This window comes from Pongo abelii, chromosome 12 (genome assembly GCF_028885655.2).
Source record: "Pongo abelii isolate AG06213 chromosome 12, NHGRI_mPonAbe1-v2.0_pri, whole genome shotgun sequence".
Classification (NCBI taxonomy): domain Eukaryota; kingdom Metazoa; phylum Chordata; class Mammalia; order Primates; family Hominidae; genus Pongo; species Pongo abelii.
Genome location: NC_071997.2, coordinates 68,433,451 through 68,446,796, shown reverse-complemented (window position 1 = coordinate 68,446,796; position 13,346 = coordinate 68,433,451). Strand labels below are relative to the sequence as shown.

The 13,346-nt window shown below is 34.1% G+C and overlaps 1 protein-coding gene across 4 annotated transcripts in view; it reads right to left on the bottom strand.

The window, feature by feature from the left end:
- The window catches only part of VPS54 (VPS54 subunit of GARP complex), a 118,231-nt gene that overhangs the window by 58,812 nt on the left and 46,073 nt on the right, over positions 1-13,346 (bottom strand). For all 4 annotated transcript variants that reach the window (XM_024242742.2, XM_054547447.2, XM_054547446.2 and 1 more), the window contains one exon: positions 12,226-12,611. In XM_024242742.2, coding sequence (XP_024098510.1) covers positions 12,226-12,611 — 386 coding nt within the window. The remainder of the gene's footprint in view (positions 1-12,225; positions 12,612-13,346) is intronic.

The window sequence follows — 13,346 nt, the reverse complement described above, 5'->3', positions numbered from 1 at the left end:
TAATTTCTGACTTTACTTTTGCATTTCTCTAAAAATGTTTGTTTCTATATGGTACCAATCCTTTTTCCACCATTTGCTTTAGTTTCAGTGCCCATATAAGAGTCCGTGTCATAAAAGAAGTCAAAGGCAGTCTTGAATAATGGGAACTCTGCTGCCAGATTGTCTAATGTCATCTTGTTTTCTGGCACTGCTGCTTCTATCTCTTTTTCCTCATTGTCTGGCATTGGTTTGAGAACACTCATCTCCGTCAAGTCATCTTCTGTTAATTCCTCTGGTGTGGTATCTATTAGCTGTTGAATTTCTCCAAGATTCTTATCTTGAAACCCTTCATTCCTCACCCTTGTCACATCCACAATCTCTTTCATGATTTCCTTGTCTCATAGCATCTGCACACAGTTTTCTCTAACAGGAATTTATTGTTTCGGGCTTTATGGTCTTCACAACTTTTTCTATAACAATGACGGCATCTTCAATGGTGTAATCCTTCCAGACTTTCGTGATGTTCTATCGGGGTTCTCTTCCATAGCACTGATAATCCTTTCCATAGAGTAGTGTGTGTAATGAGCTGTAAAGGTACTTATGACTCTCTGATCTAGAAGCTAGATTACAGATGTTGTGTTTGGGGCAAGGAGATCATTTTAATGCCTCTGGTGCTGAATTCATGGGTTTCTGGGTGGACGGGGCATTGTTCAACACCAAAAGAACTTTAAAAGGCAGTCTCTTATTGGCAAGGTACTTCCTGACTTCAGAGACAAAGCATCAATGGCACCAATCCAGAAAAAGCGTTCTCATCCAGGTCTTTTGTTGTATAAGCAGAAGACTGGCAGCTGTTATTTATCTTTTCCCTTTGAAGCTTGTGGGTTAGCAGCTTTATAGATAAGGGCAGTCCTGATCAGAAACCTGACTTCATTTGCACAAAACAGTAAGAGATAGCCTATCCCCTCCTGTCTTAAATCCTGGTGCTCACTTCTCTTCCTTGCTAATAAATGTTCTTTGTGGCTTTTTTTTTTCCCCCCCCAGAGTAGGGCACTTTTGTCTGCATTAAAACCTTTCAGGTAGATATTCTTTCTCCTCTATTATTTTCTAAATGGCATCCAGGAACTCATTTGCTGCCTCTTTGTCAGCAGAAGCTGCTTCTCCTATTATCATGACATTTTTTTAAGCCAAACCTCTAAAATTATCAAACCATCCTTTGCTGGCATTAAGTTCTCCAGGTTTAGATCCTTCACTTTCCTTTTGCTTTAAATTATCACTTGATATCTTAGCTTTTTCTCAAATAATATTAGAGTCTATAGGTACGCCTTTCTCATAGTAAGCCTGCACCTACATAAAATCTGCATTTTCAATAATGGATAAAAAGGTACTTGCAAAAAGAAAAGGTTTTTGTAAATGCTGTTGTAGCTGGAGTGAGGACTTCACAAATTTCTTTTTTTTTTTTTTTTTCCACAACCACAACTGCAGACCTCAATCTACTATACACATCAAGGAATTAAACTTTTTACTGTAAATGTCATGACTTCTCTCTGCTTCTTGGGAGTACTTCCAGCATCACCAGTGAACTTAGTATGGGTCCCATGGTGTTATTTAAGGTGTATAGTATGTATTAAAAACAATAAAAACCATGCAAAAACTGTAAGAGATCACCTTTTACTGTGATACTCAATTTACTGGAGAGAGGAACTGCTCAAACATAGATGACTAGCATCACTTCAGCTCACCACAGTAGCAACAGGAGGTAGTTATGAAATTATTACAGTGGTACAATATGTACCACAGTTAGTTTTTTGCAGTTATGATTTAATACTGCATGAGTGGGGCCATACACAGTCTCTGTGCAAGTTTTGATAAATTTTAACTTTTTAAATAGTGCTGTTATATTTTATGGTAGTAAATGATAAAATAGACTAGTACCTACACATATTTTATGCATTCATGGCATATATATTTCTAGGCTATGTGGTAAGTTTTTTAAAACTTTCACAAATCTCCAAAAACTTTTCCAATATATTTACTGAAAAAAAATCTGTGTATAAATGGACCCACAAGTCCAAACCCATGTTGTTCAAGGTCAAAGGTGTACCTTTAGCCTCCAAATAAATGTGTTCTAGAAAACCTGGTTACTGGGTATATTTATGATTGTTTTCCACAGACAAAATATTGACATTCTAAGACCTTTCCTTATTAACCATTTACTGAATATCAATGGTGGTAGCTCCCTAGTCGTTCATTTATTCAACAAACATTTGTGCCTACCCTGCGCTAGGCCCTGTTCTGGGTGCAAATAAATATCTGAAGGACTGTATGTACAGACGGACTCAATTCAATCTTTCTTATAATCAGTTTGAGTTACTGTGCAACATCCCTTAGGTCATTAAACTGAAAGTCATTGAAACACAAGACTGAAAAATGTAAGGATGAAGTACTTTCATATACGAAGGGATTTCTGCCATACTTTCAAATAGCTGTGTAAAAGCAATGAGCTAAAGAAGCCTAGATAACCTAGTTGGTCCAAAGAATTTCAAAACTTAAGCGAAAGAGTCCAATGGAAAATATGTTTATATCTCGGGGAAAAAAATGTTTTAAGCTCTATTTTGAGGGGCAGTTTTAAAACATTTAAATTTTATATTACATTAAAATTTAAAAACATTTAAAATATATCTACACTACATCTACTTGAAAAACAAATCCTTAATATTGGCAACTATATTTACTAAGAAAGATGAGATATAACACAATTTTTAAAAAATTAGTTAAAACCATTTGACCTTTTGGGTAGATGCATTATTCTTCTTTTATAAACAACATATGGTAAGTAGGAGTAGTGATAATTATGAAACAAATCTGATAAGTGAAATAACATATAAGTTTGCATCTTACAACATGAAAATTATATTTCTTATAGTTAATAGACTAAAAAGGTTCTCATAAATGGCATCAATATCTTACAGTAGACTAATTTAGAATATTTCCACTAGTACAAACTAAAACATTGTCACAAGAGGAATTTGGCAGTATCTAGCAAAATCACAGAGGAATTTTGACCTAGGAATCTCACTTCTTAGAATCTGTCTCAAAGATGCATGAGCAAAAATACCAAAGAACATACATTAACTGCCCTACTATTGATAACTGTAACAGAATAGAAACAACCCAAATGCTGACCAATGGGGAATGGCTGAATAAATCACAATGCATTTATTTTAAATAGATATTACTCACTTTTAAAAGAACTGATAAATATCTATACATATAGCTATAGAGCAGTTTTTTTTTCATTATTTCCCCTCCAGAAGCCTTTTCTAATCTCACACACACAGAACCCCATGAAATTTTTAATTTTTTTTTTTTTTTTTTTTTTTTTTTTTAGACAGAGTCTCCCTCTGTTGCCTAGGCTGGAGTGTAGTGGCACAATCTCAGCTCACTGCAACCTCCATCTCCCAGGTTCAAGCAATTCTCGTGCCTCAGCCTCCCAAGTAGCTAGGAATACAGGTATGCACCACCACACCCAGCTAATTTTTGTGTTTTTAGTAAAAGACAGGGTTTCACCATATTGGCCAGGCTGGTTTCGAGCTCCTGACCTCAAGTGGTCCACCCACCTTGGCCTCCCAAAGTGCTGGAATTATAGGCATGAGCCACGGTACCCAGCCACCCCTAGGAAACTTTAATGCCACAAATATATTATATATCTGTTTATGTACTATGGCCCTTTGAAGGGTCACAAACCATTGTTATATTCAAGATTTTTTTTCACCTTTCAAGACCCAACGTTTGCCCTCGAGGTAGTATCTTCCATTGAGAATGCATGCTGTAGAGCAGGTACAATATCCAGAGTATATTGTAAGGTAAAAACAGCAAGGTGGAGAACAGTATGTACAGTGCGCTAACGCTTATCTAATATAAGAGACAGACAGATAGATGGATGGACAGATAGATATAAACTAAAACTTTTAAATGAGACTTATGGTAGGGGTTGTGGGGGAGAAAAAATGAGGTCATACTGATACTTCCATTTAAATTCAAGACTATATGGTTTTTACTTCTTCAATCTTACACATGTATCTCCTTTTAATCAGGCTGAAAATTGTGATTACTAATGACACTAACATAATTCCTCATTTGTTTTATCCCATAACATACACAGATTGTCTCAGAACAATATTATTAATACAAACAATATAGGACTTTTTCCTCTTCTTTTCCTTAAGATATATCAAAGTCGCTTAAAAAAGAAAATTATTTCCCAGTTCTGTCCACTACAAAAGCCTAGAAATAATGGCCAATCCAGTAGCAAGAACATGCCTACTACCCACATGGATTTCTAAATACTATTTCCTACTAAAAGAAAGTAGGGCTCCCTAGACAAATGGCAGATTACAGGTCTGGGGTAGGAAATGCATACTATAAACATCCTGTCATAACACAAAGTAAGAAAACTGTCAATAACTACTTGGAAATCATGTCAAAAAGACTCAAGAATGAACTTGAGGAGGTTCCTACAAATGATAATTCAATTTGAACATTGATAAAAATTAAAAAGCAAAGAACTTAAAACACTTTGCATATAAATCCATGTATTTATAATATCTTTAAAAATTCATCAGTTATCTTTGGAGGATGCTAGATTTCCAATTCGTTATTTGAAAACAACTCAGTAAAGGAAAACAATCTAGCATTTATCCTGTCTAATCTTTTAAGAATTGTCCTTCAAAGGGTGACCAAATAATTGTTATAGAGAAACATCAATTCATAGAAATATTCCAGTGAATAAGTAAAGAAAGTGGGATAGAATTAGAGTATCATAATTTGTAGCCCACAATTAATGATAAACCTAGACAACAACTATTAAATGGCTGCTAATCATCAAAAGAGAGACTTTTCATGCTTCTTGACTGAAATACACACCACTGTCTATTAAGTGCTCTTGTCAAAAAGTAAAATTTAAAGCTAATCAAGCTTTTAAAACTAACTATCAATTACAGAGAATATAGGTGAAAAAATAACATGCTAAACATGGAAACACAGTTTACAAAATCCAAACTATGAGAAGCACTATAAGACAAACCCAGTTTCTTCGATTAGTATTTTGAAAGAAAATTAGAATGGATAACTATGGATCAAAAAACACTTGAGACATATCAACCAATTGCAATATATAGATATTATTTGGACGCTGATTACAATAAACACACCGTAAGAAAGAATTTTGAGACAAACAGGAAAATCTGAACATTGACTAGCTATATTTGAAAATATAAATGACATTAGAGTTATATTTTTAAAAAATCCTTATCTTTCAAAGATACCTAATGAAATATTTATGAATGAAACAAAATGTTTGGGGTTTGTTACAAAATAATATAGGATACAGATAAAACAAACTTGGCTTTGCACTGACAACTTAGATAAACAATTTATCTAGCTTCCTATAATTCTTTTCATATAATTTCCTTTATTGTTGTGTATGTTTAAGTTTAAAAAAAAAAGTGACAGTGTAGGATATAAATTTAGACCTAATATTGCTTGGCTCTCAATTATTTTTATAAATATCATTGATTCTTTTTCAATGCAGACTAGAGGTTAGCACTCAGGTATGTGTTACCTCAAGTATAAATAGTCTTCCAACAAATCAACATAAAGAATTATGGTGGGAGGTCCATATGACTGTACCTACTGATATTTGGGCATCAAAATAATAAAACTTTCCGTCGTTTCGGCACAACTTAAATGCAATGTTCTATTTGATCTTAGATATTATTTTAAATAACTTGAGTAGCTTCATTTTTATGCATCCTTAAAGTAATTTTAAAGTTTAATTATATAATACAGACTATATAATTCATTTAATAAAGAACCTCAATACTAACACCAAATAGTACTTATTTTATAATCACAGGTATTTTATATATGCAAGAATTTGTCTACACAAATCCTTAAATGCAACTTTCAGAACTACAATATTTTACAAGTTTCACCTATTCATCCTCAATCTATTCTTTTATATTCTTGGCTACTTTGACAACAGATGCAATAATAATGATGTGTGCATTATTATTAACTTTAACAAAAATATTTAAGATAACTCTGCTAACACCTTGTTTTAAACGTATGTATCCTAATAATCACATACAGTAATTTAGAGTGGTGAATCTACTGAAATGACAACTAAAATATCACTTTCTGAAAAATATATCCAGCTAAGTAAACTGAAACAATCCCAATACTTTCTACTTAGATACGCCTCAATTTGCACATTAATTCAGACCTTCTACTAAGCTGTATGTTCAATACAGTGACCTCTGTGCTGTTCTTATCAGAAAACCTTGTATATCAATAAACTCTGTAGTAATTCTAGTTTCATCAAATAGCAAGAAGTCTGATTTCTTCATCACAAAACATACAATGTGGATGTTTTCTTACTACAATATTTTAAAATCTAAATTATAGGAGATTTAAGGTCAAATAACATGTTAAATACCTTTTGATACATCCAATAACAAAGATCCCTTCAATGGAATCTCAAGGTGGCCACTGATCAATGAAATCATAATAAACTGGAATCTATAATAAACTGAGTGTTTTGCATCTTTTCTTTCGAGACAAAACGAAAAAAGGCTTACAAGTAGAAAACAAGCTAGCTGCACTAATTTTTATGCCAAAATCCATTAATATGGTAGTTCCTGGCTGCTGAGCAAACCTATAGCTCAATTGCCCACAGTTTGTACAATTAAATTAGTATTGATGTTCAGAGTGATCTATTTGAGGCCCTATAAGATCTGCAAACAAATATATTAAAAAGCATAGCTCTCAAGCCCAGTGAGACCCAAGTTGAATCTCTACTGTACCATTACTTAACTTGCTATATGACCTCAGTTTTCCTATCTGTAAAGTGTGGGTAACACTCCCTATCTCATAGTTTTTTGGGGAGTGGGCGATGTCAATATACTTAGCACAGTATCTGGTACAGAATTATCAAGTATTCAATATATGTCCTCTGTTGTAGAATGGCGGTGGTAGTAATCATGGTATGAAGTAGTAGGAATAGAGTGTTAACAACAATGATGAAAACTAAGAGTTTCTACACAAAGCTTTACAATAAGAGCAAATAACAACACTACAGCACTAAGTTTCAAGGTAACTAAAGATTTTCTGTATCAAAACCTGCAAGATATCAACATTCAAATGCATTCTTGGGCTCATAATGAGACTTCTGTACTACATCTGCCTAAGCATTTGAATGCCATTAGCCTCAGCAATACTTTTAGTTAAATTAGTATATAAATGATATATATTGTTTCAATGATTATCATTTTTATTGGTAATAGATAGCAAAATTTCATTTCATATGTAATGGTTAAAAATATTTATATGCCAGCCAGGCACGGCGGCTCACACCTGTAATCCCAGCAATTTGGGAAGTCAAGGTGGGCGGATCACGAGGTCAGGAGATCAAGACCATCCTGGCTAACACGGTGAAACTCCGCTCTACTAAAAATACAAAAAATTAGCCAGGTGTGGTGGCGGGTGCCTGTAGTCCCAGCTAGTCAGGAGGCTGAGGCAGGAGGCGTGAATCCGGGAGGCGGAGCTTGCAGTGAGCCGAGACTGCACCACTGCACTCCAGCCTGGGCAACAGAGCAAGACTCCATCTCGAAAAAAAAAAAAAAATTATGTCCTAATAATTGAAATTGCCCAATTTTGCAACAATTCAGGCAGTAAAATCATTCAAAATTTTTTAAATTTAAAAATTCTACAAATGTACAAAAGAATTATAATAATTATGAGTTATGCAATGAGTCAAAATTACCCTTCAAGTTCTGAAGAGGGGAAATCAAACTTGGAACTTATACAGATACATCACACTCCCAAATCCATTAGTAGAAACCTCTTTGAATAGAGACAGGGAGATGTGTTAGTTGAAAATTTTGTTTTAGAACAAATTTACGTAGGAAGATGCTACCACTTTAATTACAAATCATGAACAGTAGTTATAAACCAGGCTTCTCAATTATGGTGCACATTAGAATCTCCCAGAGAGCTTTCAAAAAAATACAGATGCTCAAGCCTTAACCTCTAGAAAGTCTGACTTAACTGGCTTGGGTGAGGTGTGGCACACTTTTTTAAAAGCTCTTCTGGAGATTTTATTATGCGCCAGGATTAAGAATTATAGTCATATAGACTATAAATGGGAAATTAGGGACAATGATTATAGACAGGAAAAAAAAGAGTGGAATAAAGTGTCAAGATACATTTGGTAATATACTGAATAATTCATAGAGTTCACAAATACATATTAAGATGTGTACAACATAGCTCTTGTCCAAGACATTAGAATTCAAAGCCCGATAGAAAGATTTAAAATAAAAACACAAACCATGACAAAACATGGTAGGAGACTGTAAAATTTCATTAGAGAATATAAACAAGGTGTTCTGGGAGCTCAGAGGTCACCAAAAAAGTTTACATGAAAAATAATTTCAAAGTCAAAAAATACAGAAGGAATGAGAAAAAAGAAGACACACATAAGCATTATTTGCTACTGACTAGAAAAAATGTGATGTTAGGTTAATAGTACACAGAAAAATGGTAGACAAATACAACTATTAAAATTCCTTTTTGAAAACAGAGATTTGCATTCGTGGTAATTTAACTACTGAAAAATTTTGGTATGAAAGTTCCCTTTAAAAGCAATAGACCCAGTCTGGGCAACATAGCAAGAACTTATCTCTACAAAAAAATTTAAAAATTAGCCTGGCATGGTGGCACAGACCTATAGTCTTAAGCTACCCAGGAGGCTGGGGCAGGAGGATCACTTGAGCCTAGGAGTTCAAGGCTATAGTTGAGCTACCATCACACCATTGCACTCCAGCCTGGGTGACAGGGCAAGACTGCATATATATATATTAAATAGAACATTTTTAAAAAGCAATACAAAGAACATTATAGCCAAAAGCAAAACTTGGACTAAGATTCATAAAATGGAAAGACTATTAACAAATAAATTCAAAAGAGTCCTTTGCTTGTCCTACTGAAAGATTTCTTATTTCAAGTAAGATGCTTGCTTAGTATATGGCCCACGAAATGACTGAAATATGGACTCTGATATAAAAAAGACAAAAGCGTGTGAAATTCAAGTAGAATATTTTTTATTTCCTAATGGGAGAGTATAATTATTTTAATAAACTAACGAGAACAGCTTATAACCTAATGCTTATGTTACCATAAGAGACCTCTAATACATATTTTACTGGATAAAAATCAATCTATAAAGCGTCCAAAACTAATTCTTATGCTTCTAAATAAAGTTAATGGCCTTAAAAATATCTGTTAAACTATATAAGAAAGTAACTAATGTTGGTATTTAACAACCTTTAGCAAAAGGAAAGATAAAGTCAAGAAAGTAAATCATCATATAGGATTTGACACAAATTTAAAACAAAACACAAAAAGAATGGGGTTATAATAACAAGTCTTAAACTACTTCACGTATGATTCAGTATTCTTCCTTGACTATAAAAACATTTTCTTTTAGAGTACTTTTGTTTTTGAAAATAAATTGCTATATATTTATTGGAAGTCAGAGACTCAAGTTCTGATACCAAACTTTTAAACAGTTATAAACATATTGGAACTGACAGTTGATAGGAAACTTTACAGAAATGTTTTACATGAAGAAATAACACTCTTTACACATGTGGTTCTGAAAAAAATAGAAAGATATTGAGCAAAATGTAGAAAATCAGAACATCTGAAAGTCTTTTTAAAAATCATAAACATTTTTGGCAGAGCATGGTGGTAATGCCTGTAATCACAGCACTCTGCGGAGCCGAGGAAGGCAGATGGCGTGAGCTTAGGAGTTCGAGACCAGCCTGGGTAACACGGCAAGACTCCATCTCTACTAAAAATAAAAATCAGGCCAGGCACGGTAGCTCACACTTGTAATCCCAGCACTTTGGGAGGCCGAGATGGGCAGATCACCTGAGGTCAGGAGTTCGAGACCAGCCTGGCCAATATGGTGAAACCCTGTCTCTACTAAAAATACAAAAATTAGCTGGGCGCAGTGGCAGGCACCTGTAATCCCAGCTACTCGGGAGCTGAGGCAGGAGAATTGCTTGAACCCGGGAGGCAGAGGTTGCAGTGAACTGAGATCGTGCCACTGAACTCCAGCCTGGGCGACAGAGCTAGACTCCAACTCAAAAAAATAAATAAATAAATAAATAAAAATTAGCTGGGCATGGTGGTGTGTGTTTTTAATCCCATCTACTCAGGAGGCTGAGGTGAGAGAATGGCTTGAGCTGGTGGTGGGTGGGGAGTTAACAGGGTAGCAGGGGACTGGGTGTGGGGGCAGAGGTTGCAGTGAGCTGAGAGCTCACCACTGCACTCTAGCCTGGGCAACAGAGCAAAAACCCTGTCTCGAAATAAATACATACATAAATAATAGACATTTTTAAATGAAGAATATTTTATACTTTGAGTTAAGGTATAAACAAAGTAAGGTTGAAAACAAAGGTAAGCTCTTCCTTGAGCTCATAATAAATACAAGATTATAAAATTTTTATTCTGTAACCCAATAAATCATAAACTACTGAGAATAAATAAATATTCAACCCTCTTCTTAAAATTACTTTTCATGAGTATTGACCATAAACTTATGAGTCAAGGAAAGTAAAAGTAAACTGCATGAACTTTGAGGTAAAAATTAGAACAGTTTGAGAATTTGTGTTTGCCAAGGCAGCATTCAATCTTTGATTCTATTTCTCAGCTCTGTACTATCTATGGGATACTGGCTCCCAATATTCATCAACACTCATGATATTATACAGTAAGTGGTAAGTTAAAAACACAGCTTCTGTCATTATAGAAATCCATTTTTCTAAGGCAATGACAAAACTGACATTTATTGAAAAAATACATACGACATACAAATTCAAAGAAGATAAATCCTTATAATTTCAAAGGTGAAAGAAAAATTAAAAATAATTTAGTTGCCCTGGGTTCCATGCTAGGGAATTCAAAGTAGACTTCAAAAAAACATGAATCACCCAAAATTGATTGCAAAATTTCATGTACAGGTATATTTTTGTGGAAAGATGGTCCAACAGTAGCTTTCAATGGATTCTCAAAGAGGTTTGTGACTCAGAATGCTTTCTATAACCATCCAAGTCTGGATTAGGTTCCACCCCTAAGGTCAGAGCTCCACAGCAATCTTTCCATTCATCACAATATATTACACTATATCATAACTATGCAGTAATTTGTCTGCTTCCTGCCCCATGCCAAATAAATTGTAGAGACTTTTAGAGCACTGAACATCTCTACTTCATTCATGACTATATTCCCAGTACTCATTCTGTCTGGTACTCGACATGTAATAGGTGCTCAACAGCCATACCTTAACTGAATGAATCAATCAATTGTTCATCTAATTAAATTTGGTTTCAGCTTTAAAAATATATCCTGAACATTCCAATTACATGTCTTCAGTCAATAAGATTTATAATTCAATTAAAATAAATGTATTTTGAAGCTAACTTTTCCATAATGGATTAAGTTACAGAGCACATCTTCCATAAAACTTTACAGTCACTTACTAGTACGTGGTTTGGATGGTTTTCCCAGCAGATAGGAACTTCTACAAGGATACTGCAAGCCTGCTTAATGGAACGAAATTTTGATGGCTTGCAATTAGTCTATAAAATAAACACTTTGGAATGATTTCATATAAAATATCTAAAACCTAAGGTATTTTCAAAATAATAACAGGAGAAATTGGGTCTTTTCTATCACCATGTGGATTTCTTTTGCAATTTGATAAACAGACTGCAAATCAGAAATAAATTTTAATAATTATTCAATTTTAAATCTATTAAAGGCTTTCAACACAAACTTAATTTTAAATATGCTGGTATTCTCTCCACCTTGACCTACCATTGTGACACAAAGCTATTTCAACATTTTCAAAATGTTAATGTTGTGACTGGCCTTGCATTTATCTCATCTCCTAGAAATTTTCATTTTGCTTCTCCATCCAAAGGTCTCTGAAAATATTATTCCTTATGGTTTTTGTTTTGCTAATACTATAATATCAGAATAACATTATTAAACAAATGATCAATCTGGAAGAAAAAATATCCATTTAACTTTGAATACATTCACACTTTTAACATTACGTACTAAATCTTACCCTTTAAAAATTTCTATTATTTCTAGTGGCTTACTTAATGGACATACCGGAAACTGTGAATGCCCTGAAGTTCCTGCTGTAGAACCTCTTGTGTTGTTGCTATTAAGTCCAATGCTCCAACAAATTCAGAAGTAGATAATAACACCTGTACTGTAGGCTGAGTCTGGTGTACAGTGGCCATTAACTTCAGCTTATTGTATACTTTAACACAATTATTTCTGGTAAGTGCCAGTCTTAAAATGTGGAGTGATCCTTCACACATTACTTTATCAATCTGTGCAATTTTATCTCGAAGCATTTTTACAGCCTGGGAAGTTTTCTTGAGGTAGTCCTGCAACTCGTGTTGAGAGGTCATTGCATGAAAAAATGCTTCTGAACGTAGAGAGATCTGGTGAGCAATGTTTACTTCCACAATATCCAGATAATGGCTCAGCTTAAAAGGGAGGGAAAAAAAATATGAAGTACTATGAGCATACCTTCCTTGATTATCCAAATACTTTATGACAATGATAAAAGATTTCTACATATACTTTAAATTCCATTGTGTGAATTGTTTGATTGTGAGATCCTTGAAATTGGGCACAACAAAATGGAAGGAAGATAAAGGGTACAGCCCAAAGATATAAATGTATGACAAAAGAGTACAAGGTCATTTACTTTCCTCCTCTGTTCCTGTCATTACCACCTTCCAAACACCAACTGCTTTCTAAAAGAGTACCCCACAGACATCTCAAACTACAATTCCAGTTTCAGATGTTCTAAGATCTGAGAGACAGAGAACGATCTCCTTAGCCCCCAATATCATCACACATCATTTATCTGACTAAATAGATGATTATACCTTCCATTTATTGACCTCCTCCTATGGATTAGGCACAGGTATTTTACACACATCTAATTTTTCTAATTTTAACAATCTTGAAGTATAGGTATTATTATTATCATTTTACAGATGAGGAAACACAGAGAGTCATGTAGTTACTAAGTAGCAAAACTAAAATGTTGGTATATCTCTGACTGAAAAACTGAAGCTGTTTCTATTATACCATTCTGCCTCAAAATGCTGAATAATCCAAGATAGACTGATGGTTCAGTAACAAATTACAGATAAGGTACTATAATTCATTTGGATTTTTTTCAGCTGCTTATTTTACATTTCAAAAGTGAT